Below are 27,435 nucleotides of genomic sequence, written 5' to 3'. Positions count from 1 at the left end.
TACCGATACTTACTTACCGACATCGATTATTTGCCCTTGTTTCCCCGAGTACGAATCGCCTTTACCGCTCCGCGATGCGTTTCTCTATAAAATAAAAAATAAACGCGGGAAAATACCGTATAAAATAGAAATAGAAAACGGCACAGCGGGGAGTTTTACGTAGTTTCCCTGTTGAAGAGTAATATCGCGTGTCGCTTATACGGGCGGAAGAAAGGCTCGTCGAGCTCGTACATCGCCAAATATACGGTTCCCGTCGAAAATTTACGGTTGTACGATTTACTACGAGCTATCCTATCGACGCGATAAAATTTCACGACTCGTATGCATAACCATGGCTGTAGAGAGAAGCAACGAGCTACCGAGGGATCTTGTAAATTTTTCACGAGGCTCTAATGTGGCGGCAGGCCAGATGTTTACACGCGGGAGAAAGCGTGTTCTTCGAGGGTCGTGCGTAGTTTATCGTGGTCGCTAAGTCGTAGATTGATATCTCGCAGAAATAACGATAATCGTTGGCTCGCCATCTGTGCAATCCCGACGACTAATCGAGTGAAATTGTCGCGTGGACTGGCAGAATAAACGCAGATAACGAGGCAAGCGATTATTAATTGTTATTGTCGTGTCGCGGCGAGCTACGCGATTCCTGGAGAACCGTTCGCTTCCGCTGGGGCTGGATGGTCTCCCGATACTTCCATATCCTGGAAGAATTTGAAACAAAGTAAAAGGAGCATCGTTACGATGCAGAACACGGTATAGAAAAGTCTGACCAACGTCCGGGTCATTAATTTGGATCGTGACAGAAAAATGATTGAAAAGCAAGAAAGAAGATGGATAGGTGGAACTGTTTTCCTTGTTTTAATGGTAGATTCAGATTAATGATCCTACCGGGGGAAAAAATCCTGGTAGAACGTTGTCGGGTCGAACCGAACAAGAAGGAAACTAAAAACTGAACGTGCAAAACAAAAGCTCCTAGGTGAACGCAAGACATGAAGGATGACTAGTTGGAGAAGCAAAAACGCAGCAATGTACATATAATTCAAATACAAAGTCGCTAGCTTTTCTACTATCTTGCAATTTCATCGTAAAAAACAATCTGTTTTATGCGAGGAAAGCTGATATTATCGATCCGATGCTGGGAAATTTATCGAAAAGATAAGATCTCGAAATGGTATGTTTGCACTACCGAGAGGGGTTGTTTTCACAAAATAAATGCAAGTAAAGCAGGTCCTTCCCTCGTTAAGTAAACATTAAAATTGACGTTGACAGGAAATTAAGACAAAAGCTGTTAATAGAAAAGAACTAAATGTACGAAGTTGGCGTCGAAAGTTCCAAGAATCTGCCGTATTGTTCTCTGTAGCACAATTTGTTGAAAACTTCGAGCAGAAATTGCAGAAACTCGGTAGAACGACAAAAGAAATTCCAGGTGTTGCGTATCCTCTTACAATATTGCCCGAATAGTCTACCAGTTACAAGAGGAGCACGCTAAAAGTTTTCAGAAACTACCGTATAGCACCCTGTACCAATTTGTTAAACGTTTTGAGGACCGCTACGACAAACTAACAAAGGATACAGGTGTAAGAGCGAACAAATTGAAAATTTCACGTTTTACTAGGTTCTTAAATTCTGTAGTCGACGCGTCGTGCGAAGCTTTCGCTGGAAGTTTCGAACAGTCTAATAGAATAGAATGAAAATGATAGAACGTTGAAAGGTGTCTGGAGGTTTTAAGAAAATCACGGTGACGAATTAAGGCGAGCTTGTTAAGAGGCGAGCTTGACTCGAAGAGGATATTCGGACGATGGAGTAGGTGGAGCGAGCGGAGGCGCGATCGCGTGAAAACGAGCAACAGAAACTGCGGTTAAAGCGAAACACTGTGTGTACGAAGCTTGCGATGCTCGAGCCACCGAGCGGAGCAGGAATGCTTGGCGGATTGTAATACTCGTGAAATAGTATCCTTCCTTCCGTGGCACGGCAGCCGGGTATAAAGGGTAGCCTGTATAAAGGCGACGCAGCGCAGTAAAACGTGACACTCGAGGATTTTATTCCGCGGCCAAACGCGTTATCCTCGGCCCCGTTGCTAGCGTGCACGCTTCAACCGATCGACCAAGCTTTGTCGATGACTAAGCTCGTCTCTTTCCTTCTCTCGTGCCTTTATCCTTTCGCTGGATGTACTGCAACGGTAATATATGCCGCGCGAGGCCATCGAGCAATCATAAAACCGCGCGCGACTGCCCACGACAGACTTTACTGGCCAAAACCCCTCGAAAGAGTAGCTTCGCTCGTCGCCTCGTCGATCTTTAACCCTTCAAATATCCCTGATCCTTCTCGACGATCTTTGCGTACATTACTCGTGCCCCTGCTCCTTCCTCTGCATTCCTATCGAACAACTTTTCGCTTACAAATTATAGTAATCGAACGTACCGGTTTCTTACTCAAATATCTTCAAATTTGAGACTTTGTAAAAATAAGATTCGCTATTCGAAACGTGACCTAAAAGCGTTTATTCTAAACATAAATTGAGATTGACGGCAGAAGACACTAGAAGTTAAACCGGAGTCGTACAAAAATACGATTCACCTAGATTTCGCGGAGATAGCTTCGATCTATTATCCTCTGTAAGTCTGTAAATAAATAAAACAAAAATATCCGTTAATCCTGGCAAGGCGGTTCGTATTCCTTGGGGATGCGTTTCTTAAAAGAACATCGGATGTCTATCGTATCGATTCCGAAATGACACGAGAAACAAAACCGTTCCGTTATATTTACTGCGCAAATTACACCTTCGACCCAGTTCCTATTATTAAACTAAAATAGCTGATAACACGATTATGACGTATGACTCTATTAGCTGTTCGAACGCGTAGAACAATAAAATGTGCGCGAATCGTAGATCGGGTAGAAAAGGTCGATGATTATCCACGGATGCAAGTAAATCCTCGAAAAAGGGAAGGACGCGAGAGGAAAAGGCGACGAGGGTAAGGAATTACACGATTCGTCGCAGTGGCACGTGGCAAATCCCACGCTGCGACTTTCCGTCGACTGGCCCGCGCTTCGCACACGAGTCGAGTCGAGACGCGAAACTGCTGAAACTCAGCCGAGAGGATGGCTGTGATAACTCACTTAGGGCAAATAATGGATTTGGGCCCCCTTCAGCTTCGAAGCGACTCCGCGACGAAGGGAGAGAGAGAGAGAAACGGCTCCTTTAATTCATGGTAACACGGCGAGGAGGAAGAGTTTCTTTGCCCGTAAGCGGGATTTAAAGGGCTGAATAAGAACGAACGAATTAACACAGCCGGAGCCTTTTAATTATGAGCTTGGTCGCTCGCCATGGTCGAATCTAATTTTCCTCGGGGCCAATACGAATTCCCACGGTTTCTTCTCCTTAATTTTATTCGTTATTGCTCCTCCACGGATTTTCTACTCTATAAAAAATAAACATTTTCCAGAGGAATTATATTCGTGAAAAATTGCAAGGGTCGAAAAGTATCGCGTGTCCGAAGATCCGATTCTAACCGTTGGCTATCCATCACCGTCTCTCTCGGTCTCTCCCATCGCGTCGCATCGAATTTGAAAGTAGAAACTGATTTGTCATTTACATCGAGATGGGTTACACGCACGATTCGTCGAAATCCTCTTACGCCTAATCCTATTTCAGCGTGCTATCGAATCTGGAGCACGTCAAACTGCGCAAACTTGGCAGCCAGCTCGAGTCCTTAAAGCGCATTAATCGCGCGACGACGAATCCTTCATACATATTTTATAAGTGAGCGAGCATTTTTGCCCGACGTCGATCGAACATTTTTACATAACTTCGCATCGCAAATGGACCAGTCGCCGATTCGAAGATGCATGTCCACGCCATGGGAATGATTTACAGCCGGTGTCAGTTTCGCTAGACGAGCCGGAACCCCTCGTAAAAATTGCGTCCCGCAACAGGTTGCCGGTAAGTACCACCTACATGCTTCTATGTACACGCGCACCTATACGCGCATGCAAAACAATCTAGAGCATTCCAGCTCGACTGTACAGACTCTTTTGCGAAAAACGACCGATACATCTTCTCGAAGTTGAAAATTTTCAGAGTTTCCAAAATCCTGACATTTCAACGATTCTTCTTATAATGGGAAGAGTTTCGTAACTACGGAAAGATCAAGAGCCACCGCTCTGGTTTACGTATAAACGTAGATGAAAAATATGCTTGGATCGAAATAAATTCCTGTATCGACGCAGAGCGCATTTTCGCAGTTTCAAGGACGATAGAAAAATCGGATAAAAGCTTTTGAAAATAGACATGGTCGTGTGGCACGATTCAGGTTTAGAAACCTTGAAACTCGCAATGGCCGGATGAACCGGAAAACACGTAATCGCGCGATCTCGACGCAGCCACGATATCACGTGGCACCGAACGCGATTTCTCTCTCCGTTTCGCGATTAATTTTATCTCGGTCGTGACGATTCCACGAGGAAGTTGATATCCGGTCGCGGCTACGTGTGTCATTCATTCCTGAATGAATGCACGCTCGTTCGTCGTGAATGAACGACGCCCAACGGTTATTACGTTGCACGTGAATAGTCGGTCGTTCAGAGCTTTCGTCCGCTGCGTCGAACGTCTTCGTCCTTGTAGCACGTGAAACTCGTTGTTGGTCGAAACGTCTACGTCGCGATATCGATTGTTACGCGAAAGAAACACGCAATTCTGTGGCCGAGAATACCGAGAATACCGAGAAAATTATACGTTTATTTTAAAGTCGTGCGAGCTCGATCTTCGTTATAATAAGGTTTTTACTTATTACGTTGTTACTCGGAAACCACCGTCTATTCCTTACACCTTGTTCCTCGATAACAAAGAAAACATATTATCGTTCCTTTCTCCGAGATCTTTCGTTTTTCTTTATCTTCGTTCCGTAGTTAGCAAGTTTTTACAACGAGACTTTGCTCGCGAATCGCTAACTCGCTTTGAATTCGCATTGTTCTCTGTCTTTGTTCCGGCGTAACGCTCGGATACGATTCGAACGGATATAACTTCTGTCCACTGTTTTGTACTCGCGTGAAAAGAAGAAGAAAATATCTTATGAAAGGTCGATTAACCGCGTCAGTTGTAACGTAACACCCTCCAGATGGCCTCTGAGAACGTTTCAACCCTCGACGTGGGTGACCCATTCCTTATCGAATCGCGGTGCAACCGGATCACTCAGATAAGGAAGCAATCATTTTAAGTCACACAAGACGTTACCGTAGCAGTTGAATAAATCATAATAAACAATGGAACACGCTTCTGACTCGAAGTTACCGTTTTACAGCTAAAACGGTAAGTTTTTAACGCCGGAACTAGTTAAATAGGCGATGAACCAAACCTTTCGTTAACTACTTAGCTGTTCTTTTTTTCCGTGATAAACGCGTTCGCCAGATAACAGAACGGGAAAAAGTAGGAAGCGTAATTTTCAATTTCACGATGTTATCCGTATCGATCGAGGCGAGCATGAATTTCAGATTTGCAGTAGGCAACGCTCGGCGTCGCGAGTCTGCTGGCTTTATCATGCAAACGGCGTTTTCTGTTTAGGCGTTCGAACGAATAAAAAACACGCGAAGGAATTTATGAACCGGCAGCACGAGCTTTCCTCTCTTCTCCCTTCCGTGACAAAAAAAAGGAACCGGAGCAATAGCCTGTCGCGTTCTCGAGTTGGCTCCAACAATTTCTTTAATCAATTCGGAATCTTAAACGGCACTTTCTCCACTAGTTTTTTCGGGGAAAAAGGCCAAGCACATTATTTTCCGGCTCTTTCGCTGAAATTACGGATATTCTTTTAGACGGCACTCTTATCTTTAGCGTTATTAACGCGACGATATAGAGATATTAAAGATTGGAATTCCCCCTCGGTACGGGGAAGATTTATCGCAGAGGACATCCGGTGGTCGGTCGAGCACTAGGTTTTTATTGCTGGTGGAGCGTGAACTTGACTTTGTCGAAGTTTCAAGCGGTCAGGAGGGAAAGAAGCGCGGCTGGTGGCCGTAAACGCCTACTTGTGAATGAAATCGCGACTGGTCTACATCTGGCCTTAATGAAACGAAATTCACGACCGGATGAGCGCCGCTTTTTCTCCCTCCTCTATCCTTTTAAAACGATGCAAGATTCTGCAACGTTTACAGTTTTCGCCGTTCCGCGCAACTTCCTCGTTCTTTTTTAAACGCGGCACAGCAATTTTCTATATTAATAATTTTCTCGGAACCGAGCGGAAAGAATTTGCGTTTAATATCGCGTTCGAAATTGCGAGAAAAATTAACAAACGGGAGAATACGTTAAATTTGCATAAGGGAGGTTTCGTCTCCGACAGCAAAGGGAAATGGCCACTTTGTCTAATCAATTTCTCATTAAGCACCAACAATTCCTCGTCGATTGCCAATATTTTCCTAATGCTTGGCTCTCGAGCAAGAAACCACCGATCGTTTGCCGTGCGTTTAATTACTTTAAGTGGAGCAATTCGACTCGACAATTATTATCAGCTTCGGTTCGATAAATGCAACGAGAACGAGAAACCAGGTCGAAGATCTTGAGAGGAAATTCTGTTTTCGGTAAACTATATTATATCGCGAATACAAATTAATCTAATTTCGAAATTAGAATTACGGAGAAAACGACGAAAGTAAAAGATCTGCTTAACCGATGATCGTAGATGAACTCGTCGCCGGATGCGAACAGCCGATAGGTGTAAGAGTGTCGTGCGAAGAACACTTGGCCGGTCCATCCACGTATTTCGCCATCAGCTTCTACCATAAAACGCTTCTTACTCGAGAACTTCTTCTTTCCTCTACTCCTCTCGCTTCCTTTTATTTCTTTCGTTTTACTGTCTTTTTCCGTGGACCTTCGTCTTCCTTTTTCCTCCATTTTTTTGCTAGGTGTTCTCTCTTTTCGCGTCTCCTCGACTCTGGACACGTTCCCGCCCTTCGACACACGAACACAAAGCAACATAGGACGCGTGCTCCTTCTCGAATCCACCCTTCGTTCGGGTCTAGATTGAATCGGGGGTGCTGGAGGCGAACTACGTGAATCGCATGTCTGATAAAAATAAAAAGCAACAGGGGAAGCGTACGCTGCCACTTTGTTTCTCTTACTGTCTTTCCTGTACTTCCTACCTACGAATCTTTGCCTGTTCCTTCTTGTCGCCAACTCTGACGGGACTTACATCCTCTTTTACCGCGTTTTCGCAGAAACCATTTCAACGTTCTTCAGAGACACGATTGTTCAATCTCCGACTCCATTGGCAATCGCGTCATCGGAACACTTACGAGATCAATTAAATTCGAGCGTAGAAGATCGTTCATGAAATTCCAACCGAATTGCATCAACGCTGCTTTAACGAATTACGCGTGTTCGATGAGTCAGTACGTATATTATGCACGATCCACGAGCGGCCCGTTACACGCAGGCTATTTCTGAGCGCGTCGCAATAGAGGCGTCGAAGAACTCGATATCCAGTTCACTTTTTAAAACTGATTTCTTTATAAGGCGATTATGAACCACGCGTAATTACCAACGAGTAACGCTCGTATCGTTACTCTCGATATGACATTACGTGCAGTTTTATCTAGGTCTTCCGATCGCGATACGATCTCTCCGATTTGACTTTGAAATATTCTCTTAATCGCTGATTACGAATTCCGAGTAGCCTCGATGAATAATTCGCCAAGAAAATCCATTAGCGTTTTTTTTCATCGCATATTTCTTGGACGTGACTTTGGAATTTTAAATTCGTTTGCATCCTGTAACGAGATTATAATTAAAAATTTGCAGCAGCGTAGAAAACCAGACTATTTCCAACGCGACAAATTCAGCGTTTACGAAAAGTGCCGTATACTTACTTCCGCTTGGAAGTTTCGTTAAAATAAACGTAGGAAAGAGATTGGTAGTCGTCGATTTTGGACGACCGGTTGTCCCCCTCTTTACGTTGCTCCAAATAATTCTTCCTTCTTCGTCCACCTATTTATGCATATTTGTGCACATATACAATGTATATACAATATATATGTATACACATGATATGTCATGCATATATGCATGATTCGAATACACACACGACCACGTAGTAGCACGCGCGTACGTCGTCGACCCCCGTGGACGACGTCGGCTTACAAATCGCCAAACTTCTTAGGAAATAGAGAGAAAGAGAGAGAGTCGAAAAGGATTCGAGAGAAGCGTCGATACGACGAAGAAAGATGGAAAAGGGAAAAAGGAACAGGCACTTGTTGTGCTGATCGAACATCCTGCAAATCCGTCCAAACACGTTCGACGAATTTTATTTCTGAAATGCACGATCTATCGTGACACACGGTCACCGTCAAACCGCCCAGAGAAAATTCGTTTATTTTTCATCGATGGTATAGAAACTGTTAGATGCACTTTCGCCTCGAATATTCGCGATATTAAATTGACTTTTAAATTTGTAGCAATAGTTTTAGCCGTTACCAGTGTACGGACAAAGGGAACGGTCACAATAGGATCACGATTAATTGTATCGTACGCCATTGGGTGACCGTATCGCAGTTATTTTATTAATATCGAATCGTATTTCGAAATCGGCCGGTTCGTAATAACCATCCATCCAATTTGCGCGTGACCCGAGAAATGGACGCGAGGTGACTCTTTATTAAATCAATTGCAAACGGTACAACGACCACCGGAAGGGGTAGGCTAATTACGAAAATATTTGATATCCGTGGAAGATCATATTTCGTTACGTGTTTTAACCCTCGTGTCGCGATACATCCGCCCCCGAATATTCGACGCGTGAGCATTTTTTATTCGAACGACCTGCACGAAAGTTCACGGTACTCTATCGTTACCGGGAGCGTGCAGGGATATAGGTCGGTTAAGTAAATAAAAATTTATACGAAAATAGGTTTTTTCCGAGAACGCTGTTTCGAATGCAAGCTAAATATTTGTTACTTCCGCTTCGATGAAGCAACTCGACCCTTGAACGAAAGAAAATGTCGAAGCGGTTGCGTCGCGTGTAACCGTGTCACGTCGCGATAGACGCGGTGCATGGGGAGAAGATGAATTACCCTCCTGTCCTTTTACGTCACCGCTGACAATCAAGCGTTAGTAAAAAATGGTCTATCTTTGCGGAGGACACTTCCCGAGTGCGTAGATAATTGATGAGTTGTATAGAGAAGCTGTCGACGAGAGTGAAACTGTGTACCGATTCCGGACATTTAAACGCTTACATTAGAAAGTTTACCCGGGGTTATTTCGAAAGTTCGAACAACCGTTTCTTACGCGACTTATCATCTATACACGTTTAGAAAAGTAATATTCAGGTTCGACTTTCGTATAATAATCGATATATCGCGGAAATATTATTCGAGGAGCAGTTTGTCGCGTATTCGATGTTGGGGTCATTTACCTTATATCCGAATCTGGTGCAGCTCGGAAGTATCCAGGACTCGCATTCTCGTTCCGAACCACCTGCTTCTTCGATTGGCCTACCGATCGATTGCAAAAGGAATAAGACACCGTTACGAGTAGTTCGTCCCGTTGTCATCCGTCTACTTCGCCGTAAAGACAATATCCGTCCAAAAAGAAGGATTACGAAAACGACGTTAACTCCCGGCTAACTCGTTACCTAAACGACCACGTAACGCGATAATGTGGCTAAGACGGAAGACTACAATGTTTACGAGTATTTTTTATACGTGTCCCACGATCCATCCAGACCCGGAGCAGCAGCAAGTTAATGGAAATGCCAGAAGCATGGTAGCGCATACTAAAGCGACCTGACCTCTTCCCTTCTTCCTCCTCTCTCGTCGATGACTTTTCGACTTTTCCTCGCGTTTCTCCGCTTCCTGGCGACGCAGACGATGCCCTTCTCATAACTTCGTTCGCCGCGAACCCATAAATTTGCCGCGACAACGCATAAATCAGCCGTGCGTGCCCGAACGTACGCAGCCAGGTAGGCGACTCTCGGAGAAGCGATCAGCATTCCAACCTCGAAAAGAGCTTCGACATAGCAGCCGGCACAGGATAAACACGATCAGCCAGCGTACCACGGGTATACGGACTGTTTCAAAGATAACGGATGATCCAAAACCTACGGATTCTTTGTACAAACACCGTACAGCTATGCCTAGCTCTTTGGCGGCCCTTTTGCGCCTGGCTCGCGTAAATATACCTAAGTGAGTCCCCGTTCTTCCGTGACACGGATTGCGTCTAAAGCACCCACTTGGCGGGGCTGTAAATATACCTACGATTTTCTAACCTGACCGTTCGTTCCTCGGTGGTACGGATACAGCTTAACGTTTACCTTCCGGAGGTACCTGAGCGCCCGTTCGTCGGTACCGTAAACATGCATAGACTCTTCGTAGACGTATCTGAGACGCTTTTTCTTGGGACATCCTGTACACGCTTCTGCTCGCTTCGGAACGACGAGATGAAAGGAACACGCGAATATCCTGTTACGGTGTTCAAGCATGTTCGATGAAGCTTCGACCGAAGTCTATTTATCACGAACACAGCGAAATTGCACGCGATCGAATACATACAAGATGTTTATCGATACAGATACCAGGATTTTTTCAGGCATACCTGACAAAAGACAAACGTTAGCGGGTAGAATTAGTAAGGTAATACTCGATCGACGACAAATTACTTTATTAATAAATTGTCGGAGAATCGACCACGCATTCGTGGCACATACCCGATTACATTGCCGTCACAAGCGTCGAATAATAGGAAACGATAGGGAGCACGTTCCGTTAGCGTTTCATCGGACAAAGAGCAGAAACTGGTCCGCGGGTATTGGGCAAAAATTTGCATTACACTCGACGCGGTTCCAATTAATTTACGTGAAAGCGACCACTGTGTCGACCTCTCGAAAAATCTCTCGACTCGATTCGAAACGGAACCCCGCTCGATCGAGCACGCGATCTGTTGGCTGCCAAGCGTCGAAGAAACTCATCAAATTTCGAGCGTGGCCTGCGAAGCTTTTTCCGTCGACTTTCGTCGTTTGAACTTGACGAAAAAGAGAAAGAAAACACCGCGAAGAAGCAACAACAGAGAAAAAGAAGGAGAAGAGAAGGGAGAGGAAGAGAAGAAGGAAGAGGAAGAAAAAATAAAAAGAGAAGAAGCTTCTCCGATCGGCCGGACATGCATCGTTGCGTCTACAGGCAATCCCGAATGGTCTCTGATCTGTCGGCTGATGGGTGGTACTTGGAAAAGAAGCTCGAAATGATCGATGACCGGCCGATATTGGTAGCGACATATGGAGTAGCATATCCGCCAGCTTGCTCCCATAATGGGCGCCGCCGCAACCTTTTTCCACGCGCTGGAGATGTCACGCCTCTGATGTCGCTCCAACAAATTTCTACTTAACGACCCATGGGTATATACGTGTGCGTGTATGGAGAACGGAATATAGCTACGTACATACGCGCGTTTATTTCGCACGCAGCTTTTTTACGAGGACTTTCGACCCATCAATCAGAGGCTGACGGGTTGCGGCGGACCGAGAGAAAGGAAAATAGAGAGGTAAACGAACGAAACGACACCGAAGACCTAGCCAAGGTATTTACGGGTACGAATTCGTCTACTGTTCATCTTCGATCGACTTTCTTATAGCATACACTCAGCCAGCGTCGTTTCGATACAAGTTGACTTATTCAATTTTCGCAAACTGCAAGACGAAAACGGAAAGAAAGCGCAATCGAGTATACGGTCCGAACAAAAATAATGAAAGCAATCCCCTATCTAACCCTCGCTGGTTCTTGATCAATTATTTTTAGAATTGTCTACACCTTTTCCCTCTTTCTTCGTCGCGGGGAGACGATGTCTCGGGAAAAATTGATCGAACTCGTCTCTTCCGGTGTTCCTCGCTTTAAACGAGGAAAGAGAAGAGAACGTAGGTCGATTGCGAATGGGAAAGGGTCGAAAGTTGGTTGTTCCAGGGTGCAGAGGGAGGGTGAAAGGGCGCAGCTAGGCTTAATTCGACGGGGCAAAATCGAGGGACGCAATATTCCTTGGATTAAGATCGATGGATCGACTTCATTAGATAGCGAGATTAAACAAATCGCGCGTGAGCGTCAAAATGAAAAACGTTGGAATTATCTGGCATCCCGAGCTGGTCGAATCTCGCGCGTTCCTAGCTAGGTCTTCGTGGAGATATTCGAAAGCATCGTTGGCTCTAAGCGACCAAAGACGACTTTACGGAGACTCGGTACGCCCGTTCAGATATTCATCGAGTTTTGATTATTTGCGCTAGCTCTTTGGCAAATTTGCGCTAGCTCCTTGTGTTCTAAAATGCTTCTGTCGCGAGGCATTGTTGCGACGATAGCGAGTTCAATCTCTCTCCGAATGAAAGACAAAGTAAACAGGTGCGAGACTCGTACGAACGAAGAAATTGCGTAAATTCGTAAATCGATGCGGAAAAGCAAAATTCCGAAAATCGAGCGAAACGCGAAAGCGATACTTACTGTTCCGGATCCGCTCGATCGAATATCGAGATACGGCTTGCCCCTTTGATACGCTAATTGCATCTGCTCCGCGAGTAAATTTTCCCGCACGGTCGAATCTCCTGGGCCGAATCACCGTGACGCGGTAAATTCAAATATTTACAAATCTTTCGGTCAGACCAAGATAAATATTTGGCGTGGCGAAAATGAAAAGAGAACTCGAAAGCCCCGTTGTTCAGGGAGTAAACACGTCCGAAAACATATTCGTTCGTTCTCGAGTTTGCGAATATCGAGAGAAACCCTTTCGCCTATCAATTGCCAATAGCTCGTGTCGGATCTACTCGAGTGTCCGACAAGGCGAAATGGGCAGGAGGGAGGAGACGTAAGGGTTGCCGACTCGTGGCACGTCGAATTCTTCAGTCGTTAGGCGCAGAGGCTGTAATCGACGTGGTCGAATAATGGAGTGCTGCCAATGGACACAAAGGGCCAAGTCTGGACGCATAGCTGCTACTGCGCTGCTGCTTGAAAATCCGAGGGTGAAAGAGCGTGGCAAAGAGGGTGGTGAACGGTCAGAGCAAAGTTCCTTGCGATCCAAGGGAGACCAAACGTTTTTATCCCGTTTCCAACCCCTATCTGATCAAGAATGCCTCTCACGATTCGACTGATTTATTCCCTCCATTTCTGGGGATTATTTTATATATAGACCCGGCACCCACTCTGGACGTTGCTACTCGTCGCATCGTGTCGTATCAGTATCGACTCTTTTCTCTGTTCGAACCTTCGCCAGGATCACCCTCTCGTCGTTCCGCGCTTTCGGTCACAGTCTTTTTCACAAAATAAAGAGTCTTTTCGAATTCCTGACTTGGCAACTTTCTCTGTATCGTCTCGCAAAAGGAGGTTATTTCTAAAAATTTTTCTTTCTTTGCCGTAGAACTAGAATAATTTTGTATTCGCTAACCGAAGCAGAAACGCGGGTATTCGTTTAACCTAAAAAACAAGAGGGGCTAGCATTTCGAAATGGAACAAGATGAACAAACACGTAAAAGAAATTTATGCGGTAGAACCTAGATAACTTTGAAACGATTACGAATTTAGTTGTTAGCCTAGTAAGAAAGTGGATATTTTCTGTAAGAAATTTTTAAAACGCGAAGTCACCGGGAACGTAAAGGAAATTTACGAGGTAGAATTCAGACAGTGGTGAAAAAATTGCGCATTTAGTTGGCAACAGAATGATTGTTCTCCGTTACGCGTATATTATAAACGTCGCAAAGTTACCGGGAAAGTAAGAAGGAATCCACATGGAAAATTGGCAGCGGACCGGTAAAAGTTAGATTACGGAGCACGCGTGTATATAGAGAGGTACATGTATCGAGCTCGAAGAAGCAATATAAGTTTCTCGAAACATTTCAATTCGCTCGTGACCCGGTGAAAATGGCAGCTTCCAGGAGGTGATCCGATCGCGCATCGGATGAACGAATCGAAGGAGGTCGCGCGTCGAAAGAGCGAACCAGCCGATGCCGCCAAAGCTTTGTCTTTTTGTCCGTGACAAAAAATCTTGTTGGATCACGCGCACGCCGAGAATCCGGTGCCGACTTTTCGCGAAATGCTGCGAACGTCACAGCATGGCACCGCCATAACTTTCGAGATTTGAAAGATACCGGCCCAAGTTCCAGTAAATCACCGACGATCATTCACGAGATTTCGCAGGATAAGAAGCGGGGAACGTATTCTCTCTGCCAACTTTCTTTTTTTATTCTTCCCTCTCCCTTTTTCTCCTCCTCTTATCTGTTCTTTTCTTTCCTTATCTTCCGTGTCCAGATTCCGGAAACTCGAGCTACTCGACATCGAGTAGCACGTAGCCCTCGGGGACTCGGAGAATTCCATTAACGAAGCGAAAATATACGTACACGGAATGTTCGATGCGACGAAGAATTCTTTGTTAGATTAACCGCGTCTTTCGTTTCACAGATACAGCTAATCAGTTTTTATTTGGCCAACAAGAGGAAAGTAGAATTGCTCGAATCGCTTGGTGCAGATAACGAGAAGAGTTACGTTCTCGACTTTCGTTTTACTTCGTTCAAACGTTTCACTCGTTCCCTGGACGAAATAATTCGTTAGCCCTTGCTCGCTTCGAGAATCGAAATCATTCGCGGTTATCGAAGAGGTGAATTCGATTAAGCATTATTCGTCGCATGCTCGCTTTCCAAACTGTACCTGAAAAAAATTGATACCTACGCGAATTGGCAAGAAGCAATTACGTCCGCTTGATTATCTTGATTCGAACCGGTCGTATCTCATTATTGTTCGGCCAGTTACGCGACTTGCGAAGTTGTAAATCTCGCGAGGTGAAAAGATCGATGGACATCGAGGAACGCGTTATCGCGTCAAGCGGAGAACGGTGCCGTGTCCCGCGGGCGAGCTTTTTCAAAATTGCCGGCCAACCGAGGAACGAACCCCTCGGTGAAATACTGCGACGCGTAAATCAACGCGCAACCGTAACGCGACTGAGTAATCGTCGCCTGCATTTTTAGCCAGAACACCGACGCGACCGAAGGTGTTGCTCGACGACCGGTTACGCCGCGTCTCTTCGTCGTCGTAAACCTGCCCTCGTCTCTCGACGATAGAATGCTCCGTCTTTAGCTTCGATACGTTTCGAATCGATTGGCATGCTTTTACGATAAATTTGCTGGTTTATTCCGTTTTAATTCGTCTATAGGGCAATAACGAGCGTCACGATATTGTCGGGTGGAAAATAATAATTCGAGGGTCAGAACGAGGTCGGATCCACCCCTGGTGGCGCCATTACCGCGTCTAAAGCACCGGAATTATCGGTGTACCATGAGAGTTGCGCGGAGTCGAGCGAAAAAGAGAGCGAATCGCAACAAATCACTCGATATCTTAGAAGCCACGCGCCAGGAGAGCCGAGAAGAGAGGGACAGATAGAAAGAGGGAAGGCGAGGAGGAGAGCCTCGAGCAGCCACGGAGACGTAAGAACTTTTCTTATTTACGAGCGAACTTATTTCCTCGGGCTACTGCATATGGATATCAGCGAAGCGACACTGCGGATGCGAGAATCGGTCGAGTACACCGCGTGGAACTTTAATGCTACCTTCCAGCCTCTCTTTCCGCCTCGCTGGCCAATTCTCTTTTCTCCCTGCTCCTTTTCTGCTCTTGTCAACCGCGTGTCTATGCACCTTGATACGTTTCAACCCGCACCTCGAAAACAACAAGAAGCTTCGAACCGACGACGGAAAGACGCTTCGAGCTCGCCAATTACATCTTTCACCTTTCGTTCGAGTCGCTGTACGGCAAAATTCTCGCGCCGAGGGAATGGAAATTACGTTCTACGTTTTTCGCGAGTCTACGTCGTCTCTTCTTCTCGATATTAATCTTTGCGTAAGTTGGCAGCGTAGACAACCGTCGAAGCTATTTATTTTTCTATAAGTTTCGCCATTAAAAGTTTCCGAGAAAAAAATATAAATGTATAGAGAGTTTTTGTTTTTGTTCAAAAGGAGAGTCAATGAGCAATCGAAAGGTCGGTGAGTTTAAACGATTATCTTTGTCTCCCTACAAGTTATAAAAAAGATGCTTTATAAAGCGTAAATCGGACTGAACACACCAGAAACATAACGTTAATTATATGTATGTTAAATGTAAGGGAATTCGAACGAAACGAGTAAGCGAGGTCGATGAGAGATTCTCTATTCAGATCGGTCGGATAGATTTATTGCGATGCATTTGAGTGGAACGTGTGCAGGCTTTATCCGGCAAATAACATTAATTGGATTAGCTGTTAAAGTGAGCTTCGATTGATATTTATTTACTCGATTCCCTAGCGAATATTTAGACAGACACTGGCACGATTCGTGTACGAAGCGCGCACATTTTGCAACGCGGCACCGTTTCTAATTTATTCGAACTTACTGGATCGATTAATGCACGGGAACGGATGCAATCTGTTTTAACCCTTTGCATCGAAACGAGTCAGTACACAGGTACCTACCGTAAAATCTGCGTCAAGTGTAAATAACGCTATAAATTCTGATGAGATTTTCGAAATTTTCAAAGTTAAACTGGTACGATTATTTAAAACAATGAAACGTATATTTTGTACATTAGGCGATCGACTCGCGTAAAAATCACCGCTCATAAAATAATGCCTTGAAAAAAGAAAGTACATCTGGAACACGATTATCTTCAGCGGTGTATCGTACAATTTGCGGCATTCTCGAGGAATTTTAACGCAGCTGTTTAAGACACTATTAAACCACTTCGCAATATCACTTATTTTTACGAGTGTCAGACTTTCCTGGCAGTCATGAAAGTTTCGCGCCCTGCTAGTCCAAAAGTCGTCCAATAAAGCCGGCCCTCGTGTTTTAAGGCTATTTCCTCGCGTGCGTTCGCAGGCAACGAGGACGCGTCGACAGAAATTATGTTTAAGGAAATTACCCAGCCCCGAAAGAAACATGGAACAACTGGTTTCAACAACATCTTCTCGCCGTTGAAAAAAGAACATTAAGCTCGAAGTTACCCTTCTGGTTGTTGTCGGACACGAAGACAATAGCCAAACGTTTCAGTTTCCCGACGAGTTAAGCTCCAATTAAATATTTAAAACAAAAAACATTGATCGACGAAACTTTAAAAGGTCTCGAGCGTAGCAGTTAACGTGTTCTTAATGCAAAAATCGGACAATTTGTTAGCATCTTCCGGTGATGGTAGAAAAAGCGGAGGAGAACGAGCCAAGATTCGGCCGATATGGCAAGTAAACGCAACGGCGCTCGTTCGTAACAGATTTCCAGAGAAAAATGTCCCGCGACCGATGTCTTCGCATCCTTAATTATCTCGGTTCGCCTTAAAAGGCCCGCCGAATGGTGCGTGGACCCGGAAAAAGAAGCCGAATACACGCGCCCTCGTCGAGGTAGCTGAATTATCGAAGTCGTGTATCGATTCCTTTCTCGAGCATTCTCGTCTCGATCGAATCTTGGCGCTGAAAGGCTCGTTCGGCTCTCACGAAACGAGTTACGAGCAGCGAAAACATTCGCCGATGTTGAAACCCGGCCGCAGGTTTTACTTTGAACCTCGAAGAGGAACAAGTGTCGCCAGAAAATGTAACGCGCACGACTGGATAATTAAAACGAGCCCGTTTATCTTTCGAACTGGATGCGAGAGCGGAATGCTCGACGATAAGAAAGATAAAGTCCAGTGCGCGCAATTTTTCCACGATAAAAAGCGGGAATCCTTTGCGGCAACGTAACCGTTGCCGTTTAAACGGCGCCTCTCTGTTTTTCTTTCTTTCTCTGTCTGAATTTTATTTAATTGTTGCTGCTATTGCAACGGAGTCTCGCGAGGCCATATTTCATCTCTGCGCGAAGATATATTATCATTACAAGCGACCAACGGATTTCCAGGGTTTCCTCGAGATCATAGACAACCATTTCACCGACGGTATTTTCATGGACGCTCTTTCGCGGTCGTCGTAAATGTATATTTTTCCTCGGATTCTAGAATAGCGTAGGAAAAAGTTCTAATCGCCATAACAATTGTAATAGTAACTCTTAAAAACGTGATCGACTGTTGTAGCATATTTCTTCCACGGTGGTCTTTCCACAGACGAAATTATGTACAGAATGCGCGTTACGTGTACGTAGAGTTAAGTTTCTTAAGTCTTTGGAATATTGATATTTAAGTGACATCGAGTTACAACATGCCGGTCACGAACGAACACGAGGTTCGCTTGCTTCCATGGGTTTGTATCGGTATATGCCGCGAAACTTTCCTTAAATTGAATTACATGTAAGCACGCGTTTCCGTATTACAGTTTTCGCATTGTACGATCTTTACCAGGAAGAAACCCAACAGAAACTTTCAAACTAAAATTTCTGCGTGTTTTAATCGTTGTTTCGTTAATAAAAGCAGGACTTACCTTTTCATTCTGCGATGGGTCATCCTCTATCTGGAAGAAACAAGAAAACGAGTACAATTATTAGAAAAATCAAATTTCCTCGAAGCGTGGGTTACACGCGATATCGTCGAGTGTGTCCCGCGAAAAATGGATAAGAAAAGGAAAATGATAATAAATAACTAGGAAGTCGCGCGTGACTTCATGTTCGATGTATCGTAACAAATCACGTACTCCGCGGAAATTAAACTGGTATCGGTGAATCGATACGATCAAGACTGGTCATTGATATCGAAAAGAAAATTGCTTTGGATCGGTGTTAAGCGAAAATGATACTGCGACAACGACAGTATACCTTGTTAATACTTTGTACATGAATTAACAAAGACTTACATTAATCGAAGACTCGTTTATTTCTGAACTTAAAATACTAGCTTATACAATTTCGGTTGTGCCTGGCTGATAAATCAACGTCGAATGTTTCCGGTGTATTATTTACCAGATAAATCGTCGTGAATAATTTGCAAGAGACGTTAAATTCTCTAACAAACATTTATTTCCACGGCCAATTATCCCGGCCAGGGAAATATTTTTCCGCCAACGTGATCTGAGAAACGCGCAGGGTCACTGTTCATGACACCTCGTTAACAACGATGTTTTTTAATTTCAACCTGGCCGCATTTTTCTCCTCCCTTACACGCCCTTAAGTATGTTTACGTGCACTGCTTAACCCATTGTCATCGGTTGACACGTTGTAAAGGAGCACGAAGGGTAAAAAATGGTCGGTCGAGAACCAAGAGGTTCTCCGTTGTCTAACAGGGCAATATGAATATTAATAACGTCTGTTCGTTTTTTGAAATATGAACCGTAGAATAATTTCAAACGTCGTAATGCGCCATTGTTCGTTAAGGTAGCCAAACGAAAATACGCGAAACGACAATCGAGTAATAACAGTTGAGTCCGCTTATTGTGCCGCTTGACGCGTTAAGGAACGTTCATTATTAAGCAACTGTCGTGTTACCCAGAGAAGCAACATCAAGAGAGGATGCACAAGCGAACGACTTACGAACCTCGACGAATCGTTTAAAAATTTTGTCGCGTCGAATATCGTACAGCACGCGCATACCGTGCAGCCATTTAAAGTAGCTAATAAAGACGCAGTTTAGCTGGTCGACGACACTAATCGTTGCGAGTCACAGGCGATACGGAAAACAAATACTTTTTAATCCAAGGCACGCCTACCGCCGTGCCTCCGTTCAGTGTCTCGTTTAAGTACGTTTACATGGGCCGGCTAACCCCATTACCATCCGCTGACGTGTCCAGAGGGATGCAAAGGGAATAAAGAGTAGAGGTGGTTGCGAAGGGGATAGTAGAGGGCAGTCGAAGAGCCAGAAAACGAGCAAACGATGGAAAGAGAGGAAGAACGAGGAAGAAGGAAGGATACGGTGTAAAAGCGGCTTCCTCGGCGTGTAAGGTACGAGTGTAAGGCTCTTAAATGGTTATTGGATTGAGACCCTGCTCGAACGAGCAGGGAACTTACTTGGCGATATCCTGTCGTGGTAGTAGCGTTCATAGCCGAGGGAAGGAAGAGAAGGGAAGTTGAAAATAGGGGTGGCAAGAAAAAGAGAAGGAACGGGTTGCATCGCAGGCCACACACGTATCCTGTAAATAGAGATAGCGGAAGAGAAACTGGTCGACCAGAGAGAAAGAGAAGCAGAGGACACTGCGTTGGTGTGGCTGTGTGTCGTCGTTGATGCGGATATTCGTATGCTCAAGGTGTGCCGACCACCGCAGTAGACTCGCTGCCGTCTACCGCCAGCTAGCCAAGTTTTCTTAACACTTTATTGCGACCCATTGTAGTCTCGCCTCGTCGGGGGCGGCACAAGTGCCGTATGAAACATTTAGTCGCGAGAGAAACACTTAATTTTCCTCGTTCCTTTCAATATTCTTTAGTCGCTCCGTCGCTAATGGACACGCGTGTTGCGTCCCAACGATAATTTCTATCACGGTCGTATCGTTTAGTAAATCAGAATTTGACGCTTACTTTATATCGTTCGATGTCCATTTCTCAACAACTTTGACAGTTTGTGTATTTTTCTAGCGCAAATGAACGTTCGTTGCACCTGCACATCCGCTGGCTGCAACGTACGTTTCCTCCGGTTAATAATAGCAGTAGTTTACTTCTTAACTGCGATTTTCGGATAACTTAACTGCCTTTTGTATCAATATTCTTAGCACGGTGAGATAAGAGTAACTGAAATTCCAAAGCAGCTTGCGCGACGTTTCAGCAGCATTTTGAGTGCTTATCGACATACGTATCCAAACATATGAACCTTTATGACACAAAAGTAACATATCTCCACAGTTTGCGTTCCAGAAATTGTAGAAAGTTTCAAATAGCTTTTCCGGATTATCTGGTTCATCGATGAAAGAACATAGGAATTCGTTGGTCAATAGAAACCCGCAGAACGACTAATAAAAACAAACTGCCGATCGTTTCACCTCCTGTACGCGTATAGCGCGATTCAAATCTGATACAAGTGACTCGCTTTAATTTTCTTGAATCGTTGCATTCCACGAAACATCTGAAAACTGACGCTTTCGCGTGCGTACAAGAGGAGAATTTCGTTCAAAAATTTTCGTCTACAAGAGATAATCAATTCGAAGCTAAGGAAACTGCGTTTGCTCCGCAGGTACCTTGCGTCACTTGAGATAACAAGGTAGGTCGCGAGGAAGATCGCGTACGCCACTTTCGACGGCGTATACTCGATAGTAGTCGCGTAAACAGGAGCCATGTTCCGTAAGCAAACCGTTACCGATATTACCCTGCCACTTAGTTACCAATTTACTTGGCCGACACAGGGGTTCGATAGCGGTTCAGGGGACGGTTGTGGGGCAGTTTTCGCGATTCACGCACGTTTCCATGTAAACTCAAATGTAAACCGAGGTCATAGCCAGTTATTGGCCCGGCAGTGATATTCGGAGTCACAGTGTCGCCATTAGAAGAGAGTTTTTAAAGGAGGACGAGATGTCGTTTTCACGACGAAACACTGGCCAGATAACGATGGAAATTAACTTGGCAGACCACGATGGTACCGCGACGGGAACGAATTTCGTCGATCGGATTTGAATCGCATGCTCGTCGTTGATCCGAGAACAGCCTAAGACTTAATGGCGCGCGCAATTTAAACGAAAGTTTAAGTGAAATCTAAGTAGACTTACCAACTTCGAGGTGTTTTTGTAAGGTAATAGAATCGATAACCGAGCAAGGTTTAACCATCTTTTGCAGAAAACGGGTATAGAAACTAGGAAAGATGTGAAGAAAGTTATTCTGTATGATGGATCCGGTGTCCGAAACACGGTAACCAGATAAGGAGAACATTCGCTAACTTGTTGGTTAGGTTAAAGAAATTAAGCGCGCTTTCGTTTAACCCGGCCCGCAACGGGCAGGTTCGCGAACACGTACAAGTAAAAGCGTAAATACGGCTAACGAGCTTAAATCTCGCTTGTACCGAGCAACTGCTTCGCGGCGCCGAGGAAAGAGTCAAGGTTTTCGCAGCAAACTACGACGGGAAGAAGTTTGAAGAGCGAAGAAATCCATGTGGAACAAGCGTTAACTCGTTCCACTTTCTCGACAACTTCTTTTCAACGCACAGCCAATTTCAAAGTTCTTCGAATCGGTTCTTCGAGCGTTTTATTAGGAGACGTTTCACGCGTTAACTGTTACATGCATCTCGCGATAACGGTTCAGCAATCCAATTAAGCCTTTCAGCACGGCCGCTTCTGTCGGAACACGCTTTCATAGATTGCCACGTTTACGTATTAATTTTAAATTAAACCGATTATGAGAAATTCGCGAGTTCATTGTCGCGAGAGTACGCAATTTGATATTGCAAGGAAGTTAACGGATACGGTAACGAGGAAATAATGAAACTTGTATCGGTCGCGGAAAACGTTGAATCGGCGAGGGTTAAAAATCGCGAGCGGGTAAGCTGTTTTCGCGGAGCGCAAAGTTTGAGCGCGAGGACTCGCGAGCTCGCCAATTAATTCGAGTGGCGTGGCGCAATTAATTTGTTTCGGGCTGCGGATGCCGCTCGTAAAACGTGCAGATAAAATTAATGAAACGGGGATAGGAGGAGTCCGGTCTGGGCGCTGCGGTTACTGAAGGGAAGCCAAAGAGCGTAGAATCGAGCGGGGGAACGAGAGAGGTGAAAGAGAAAGGGAATTGTAATGACGAAAAAGGGGTTGAGAACGAGCGGTGGTGCAAGAAGAAACCCGACGACTGAGAATTATATCAGAAATAATATTCCACGGGTGCTTCGATGAGATAAACCGTTCTGAAGGACGGTCGAGTGGCAAAAGGGGTGGACGGAAATGTTTTTCACCAACGACGATTTAAACGAACCCCGTTTGCGCTCGTTTCGAGACATTTTGTCAGCGATTACGTTCTCGAAGATGAACGCGGAAAATACGGAAAGATACGGGGTCCTTTTAACGGCCATACTCTCTATGTTTCTTAGGATGATTTCAAAGAAATCTACTTGTGGCTCAAAGTCACGATTTTATGCTCGCAAAATTATTAAAGTATCTCGTTCGAGATATCGTTAAGAGAGGTGGCGTTAAATGGATTCGCGATCTCGCGAACGAATCAATCGGACTCCCTCTCGACGGCAACAATTAATCCGTCTTACTAGTACATATAGCGACAAAAGCGACTGATAAACCCAGCCGTCAAAGGCGAACGTGAGCCGAGGGAAAACGCGGTTCCACCCTCGAACGAAACCGAGTGTACGACACTCGATTCCAATTGTTTTATCCTCGTGCATCGAACACGGCGAAATCGTAACGATTGCCGCACGAGTCTCGTCTCGGTGAAAATAAAGGGTGCACGAGTGTCCTCTTCTCTAGGTAGCGAGTTTAAGAGAGGAACCGCGTGCTCGAGAAAAGTCGATGAAATCTCTTTTGTTTTTCGATGACAAACGACAACGCGAGAAAGAAGAGGAACGAAAGGGGAAAAGAGAAGACCACGGGCCAAGGTTGCTTACGGGGTTGGTCGGGTGCGCGTTTATTCCGATATCGTGCACCGAGAAGACCGCCGCCTCTAAACGATCCAATTAAATTTCGCACTATTGTAATTCGAATGGGCCAAGTTGTATTGCATAAATAAATTTATAACGTTATATCTGCGCCTTTCCATGGATCTCATTCTCTTTGTTCTCGTACACGATTCAACCCTCTGCCCTACCCCTTTTCCTCTCTTTTCCGCGTCCATTTCTGCAATTTATTTATCTCCCAGCGAGTTCTTCTCTTCTGTGAAGAAGGAAGCGAAAACCAGGCCTCTCCGAGAATGTCTTTGGTCCTACAAACGAAGGGTTGCCGTGAGGAAAGAGAACTGCTATTGCGCGAGAGAAACGCGTATATACGTTGCATTGGATGACAACGCGAAAAGTATCAAAAGCCAAGTGATTTATGAATAAAGGATTTATACGAGCTGTCGCCGGTAATGGAGGGTGTAGTTGGGGAGACGAGTGTCGCTCGAAAAAGGAGACGACGAAGAAGGGTAGCGGGAATTAGTATCGGCGAATTTTCAACGAAGCTTCGACGAGAGACACTCGATAGGAAACGAAGAAATGCACGCTTTTCAATCGACGGGTAATAGAGAATCGTAACCGTCGCGCGATAAAGGAATGCGTACGACTCTCGACCGATAGACTGCTACGTACAATCAACGGTAAATTTGGCTTCCGTAGAATTCTTTAACAATCTGGAAATTTTCTCACTTGGAAGTGTACGAATCCTGAATATTTTCAAGTTTAGAAATGTGCAAATGCAGAGTTTGGGAATTTGAAAACTGTTGAATTTGGAATTTTGAGTATCCGTAGATTACCAAATGAATTCTGAATTTATCTTGAAATTGTCAAATCGTGAAAAATTCGTGAAAATAAGCGGACGAAGAAAAATTACGAAGTTATCTCGTAATAGTTTGTCCAGCGTTATAATCTTTTTCGAGTTCCAAACTCGTCGCGTTCGACGACGTCTTAGCCCCATGCTCCTCGGGGCGCCAAGGCGGGAGGCACTTAAAGGTGTTCAAATGAAATTTGCATGACGAACGCAGCCGAGTTTCACTCGGTGGTTCGACGAAAAAATAACAGCCGCCGGCCGTTTAACCCACACACACACACACACGTACACACGCGTGTTCGCTCGTATATTTCTATGTTTCTCATAGTCGGTAACAAGCATCCTGCGGGATACGGGTTTGTTGGCCGCGGTATATCGCCTAAAGAGCGGGCTGTTTTGCATAAATAACTGTCCGGGGAGCCGATTCAATTTTCTCTAGGCGTAGCTAACGGGTCAAGTGGTTCTTAAAAGTGGCCATCTAACCGACACGAAAACTCTCGTTTCACCGGGAAAAGTATTCTTGGATAAGCTGCTTCTGTTTGGTCGGCTTTTCTCTCTCGAGGATCCACGATTCCAGTAACAACGACATCCTTTAATTAATTCATTAATTCAAAGGTGCTTTATCTATTCTACTGATTCTTAAAGTGGTACGATCGCAAATATAAAAATATGTAGTCGTAAAGAATACATAAAAACGTACGGAAGAAGAATTGAATTGAACGAAAGGAAAATCAAAGGTCGTCGATGGTTGGTTCCTACCTAATCCGCTCGCTTCGTCGAATTTAATTTTCCGTTTGCAGTACCATGGAACAGAACACGCGATAGTTGTAAAACATTTTATTGAACTGGTTCGGTTAAAGGATCCGCGATGGAAATATTCGAAGTGTCGAATAATACTGTCTTCTCCCCTAGTGAAATGCAATTTACAAGATGGTAGAGGGTGACAACGTGAAAAGTCGTGATGAATTCCAATAAGGTGACTCCTTCCCTGCTCTTTCCTTCTTTTCCTCAAATATCTGACCGTTGTTTAATTAATTTTTATACGCTACGTGCATAGAATCTCCAATTCAATGATTGATTTCAATTCCAGCGATTTGCATGCCAAGGTTCTAGAGATTGTCGAGAAGAAATCAACGATGCCGATCGTTTGAGGATTGTACAGATAAATTACAGTATTGGGATCTAGGGATATAGAGATATAGCACACATTCACTCGTGTTTCGCTTTTATGAAATACATTTACAAATTTTCTTAACGAAGACTAATTAAGAACGTGTATCGTATTTCACGAATGAAATTTACCCCTTTATTACGGAATTCTTACGGCAATTATTAAACCGCTAATCGCGATCGTTGTAACCGGAAATGTACATCTGTATACGGGGTGCCCTTGACCTATTCTTAACCAAAGGTTACATAATCCAACCGTTCCCTTTTAATCCATACATAGAGGCAGGAGGGCAACTCTGGTATAGAAAAATAAATTTATTCGTGTCATAAAAGCAGATTGTATCTACAACTAGTCAGGCAACGTTCGCTAGACCGGGTAAAAAAGGAGTGACACGCTCGATTTGCATATCAGTTGTTTTTAAGCATACGAATACGCTATCTGACCGGGATTTCACCGCAGGAAACTTGTAAAAGCGAGTGAAAATATTTTCACGTCCCCTCGTATTTACAACATTGTCGCTTCTCGCCGTGTTCGCGCACATTCTCGTCACCTTTAAAACGCTTTTCTCACCGAATCAAGTATTTTTCGAACCGACGCGTCTCGATAACGAAAATCTTGTTATTCTTTTTTTTTTGCGGATCACATTCTTCCTTTCCGGATTCTCCGCTCCAATTATCGGAATAAAGATTTCCGTGTATCGGTAAAATAATATCCGAAGAAACGGTATAAAATGTTGAAAATGAGAACGCTGAAATGAAATTTGCGTTGAATCGACAATAATTTGGTTTCGCCGTCTAAGAATGAACGCGTTAAAGTCTACAGCGAAACGAGTAGTTCGTACGCGGAACTAGTTTCTTTATTTTTCCTAACAAAATGTAACCTTTCGAAACGTTTTCAACGCAACCATGTGCGTATGCTGCGGGTATGCGAACGTAGCCGTGTGTGGGTCGACGATTCAGACCGAGCCTATCCCACTAACGTGGGTTGGTAGGTGGATCCTGGTGGATCAATAGCCTCTGTCTGGCCTCACCCTCTGCCACCAGCCTCAGTGCCCTCATTCGCCGACAACTCAACTCCAAACTCACCCCCCCCCCCTCCAACCATTCCCTTCTCTCTCTTCCTACCTACCCCGTTCTCTGTTTCTTTCACCCTACTCTCTCTCTCTCTCTCTCTCTCTGCGCTTTTCCTTTTCTCCTGGCCTGGCTGACGCGTTCGCTCGCTCTTCTACCCCGTTCTCTGCTCGATACCCTCCCTCTGTCGCTCTCTCGAGCACTCTAACCATCCACCCCCGTACATAGTCTCTCCTGCTGGGCACACACACGGTCGCAGCAGGTCGCGCGTCAAGTACAAGCTGACCTACAGGGTGTCCTCTTATTTCCTAAATCTAAATAATGCAGAAAATTCATTGAATCGAAATTGTATATCGAAATGGAGATTTTTTCACATAGATCAGCCTTCTGTTTAAAATACTTTTATAAAATAGGTAAATTCTATAGATAAGTCATGATCTATAGGTTATTAAGTTGAATGGATCATTTGCATTCGCGTTTATCGTTTTCAATGAATTCCATAATGACATCTTATAAAAGTGGCGATGTATTGAAAGTCTACTACAATATAATAATTGTCCGGCATATAGAGAAAAGTTAGAAATTACATTTAGAAAAATTAAATCGGGGAGAAATTTTTATATTGTACGCATCGCATCGAGACGCGTAGTTTGAAACGTTGAAATTACTGTGTCGTAATAGTATTAATAGCGGTATAGGAACGTGTCTGTTTGAAAAGGACACCCTGTATGTTCGAGTGTTCTGCGAGGGTGTTCGAGCTGATCCAGCGTAGGCGAGCGTAAGCCAGCGGGGTACGCGAAGCGAGACGGACTGACCCATTTTTTAGCGTTTCACCTGTTTTATCTTCTCACCCTTTTTACGCCAGAGCCCTACTTTGTTAATGCCTCGAGCCTCGAACGGGCCGCTAGACGACGCCAGACGGCTTCCTCCCCGATCCGAGAGTAATGGCCGCCCTGAGTTTT

At 44.6% G+C, this 27,435-nt stretch overlaps 2 protein-coding genes across 8 annotated transcripts in view; one reads left to right on the top strand and one right to left on the bottom strand.

The window, feature by feature from the left end:
* Pdk1 (Phosphoinositide-dependent kinase 1) overlaps positions 1-27,435 on the bottom strand; it is a 322,127-nt gene that overhangs the window by 248,727 nt on the left and 45,965 nt on the right. Inside the window, exon 2 of one of the 2 annotated variants that reach the window (XM_076530159.1) lies at positions 18,356-18,385. The exons of the other annotated variant lie outside the window; for it this stretch is intronic. Coding sequence (XP_076386274.1) covers positions 18,356-18,385 — 30 coding nt within the window. The remainder of the gene's footprint in view (positions 1-18,355; positions 18,386-27,435) is intronic. 2 annotated transcript variants of the gene reach the window in all.
* The window catches only part of LOC105664193 (uncharacterized), a 288,268-nt gene that overhangs the window by 227,546 nt on the left and 33,287 nt on the right, over positions 1-27,435 (top strand). The gene's annotated exons all lie outside the window — the stretch shown is intronic.

Source organism: Megachile rotundata, chromosome 3 (genome assembly GCF_050947335.1).
Source record: "Megachile rotundata isolate GNS110a chromosome 3, iyMegRotu1, whole genome shotgun sequence".
In the NCBI taxonomy this organism is placed as follows: Eukaryota; Metazoa; Arthropoda; class Insecta; order Hymenoptera; family Megachilidae; genus Megachile; species Megachile rotundata.
This window is presented reverse-complemented; position numbering and strand designations above follow the sequence as displayed.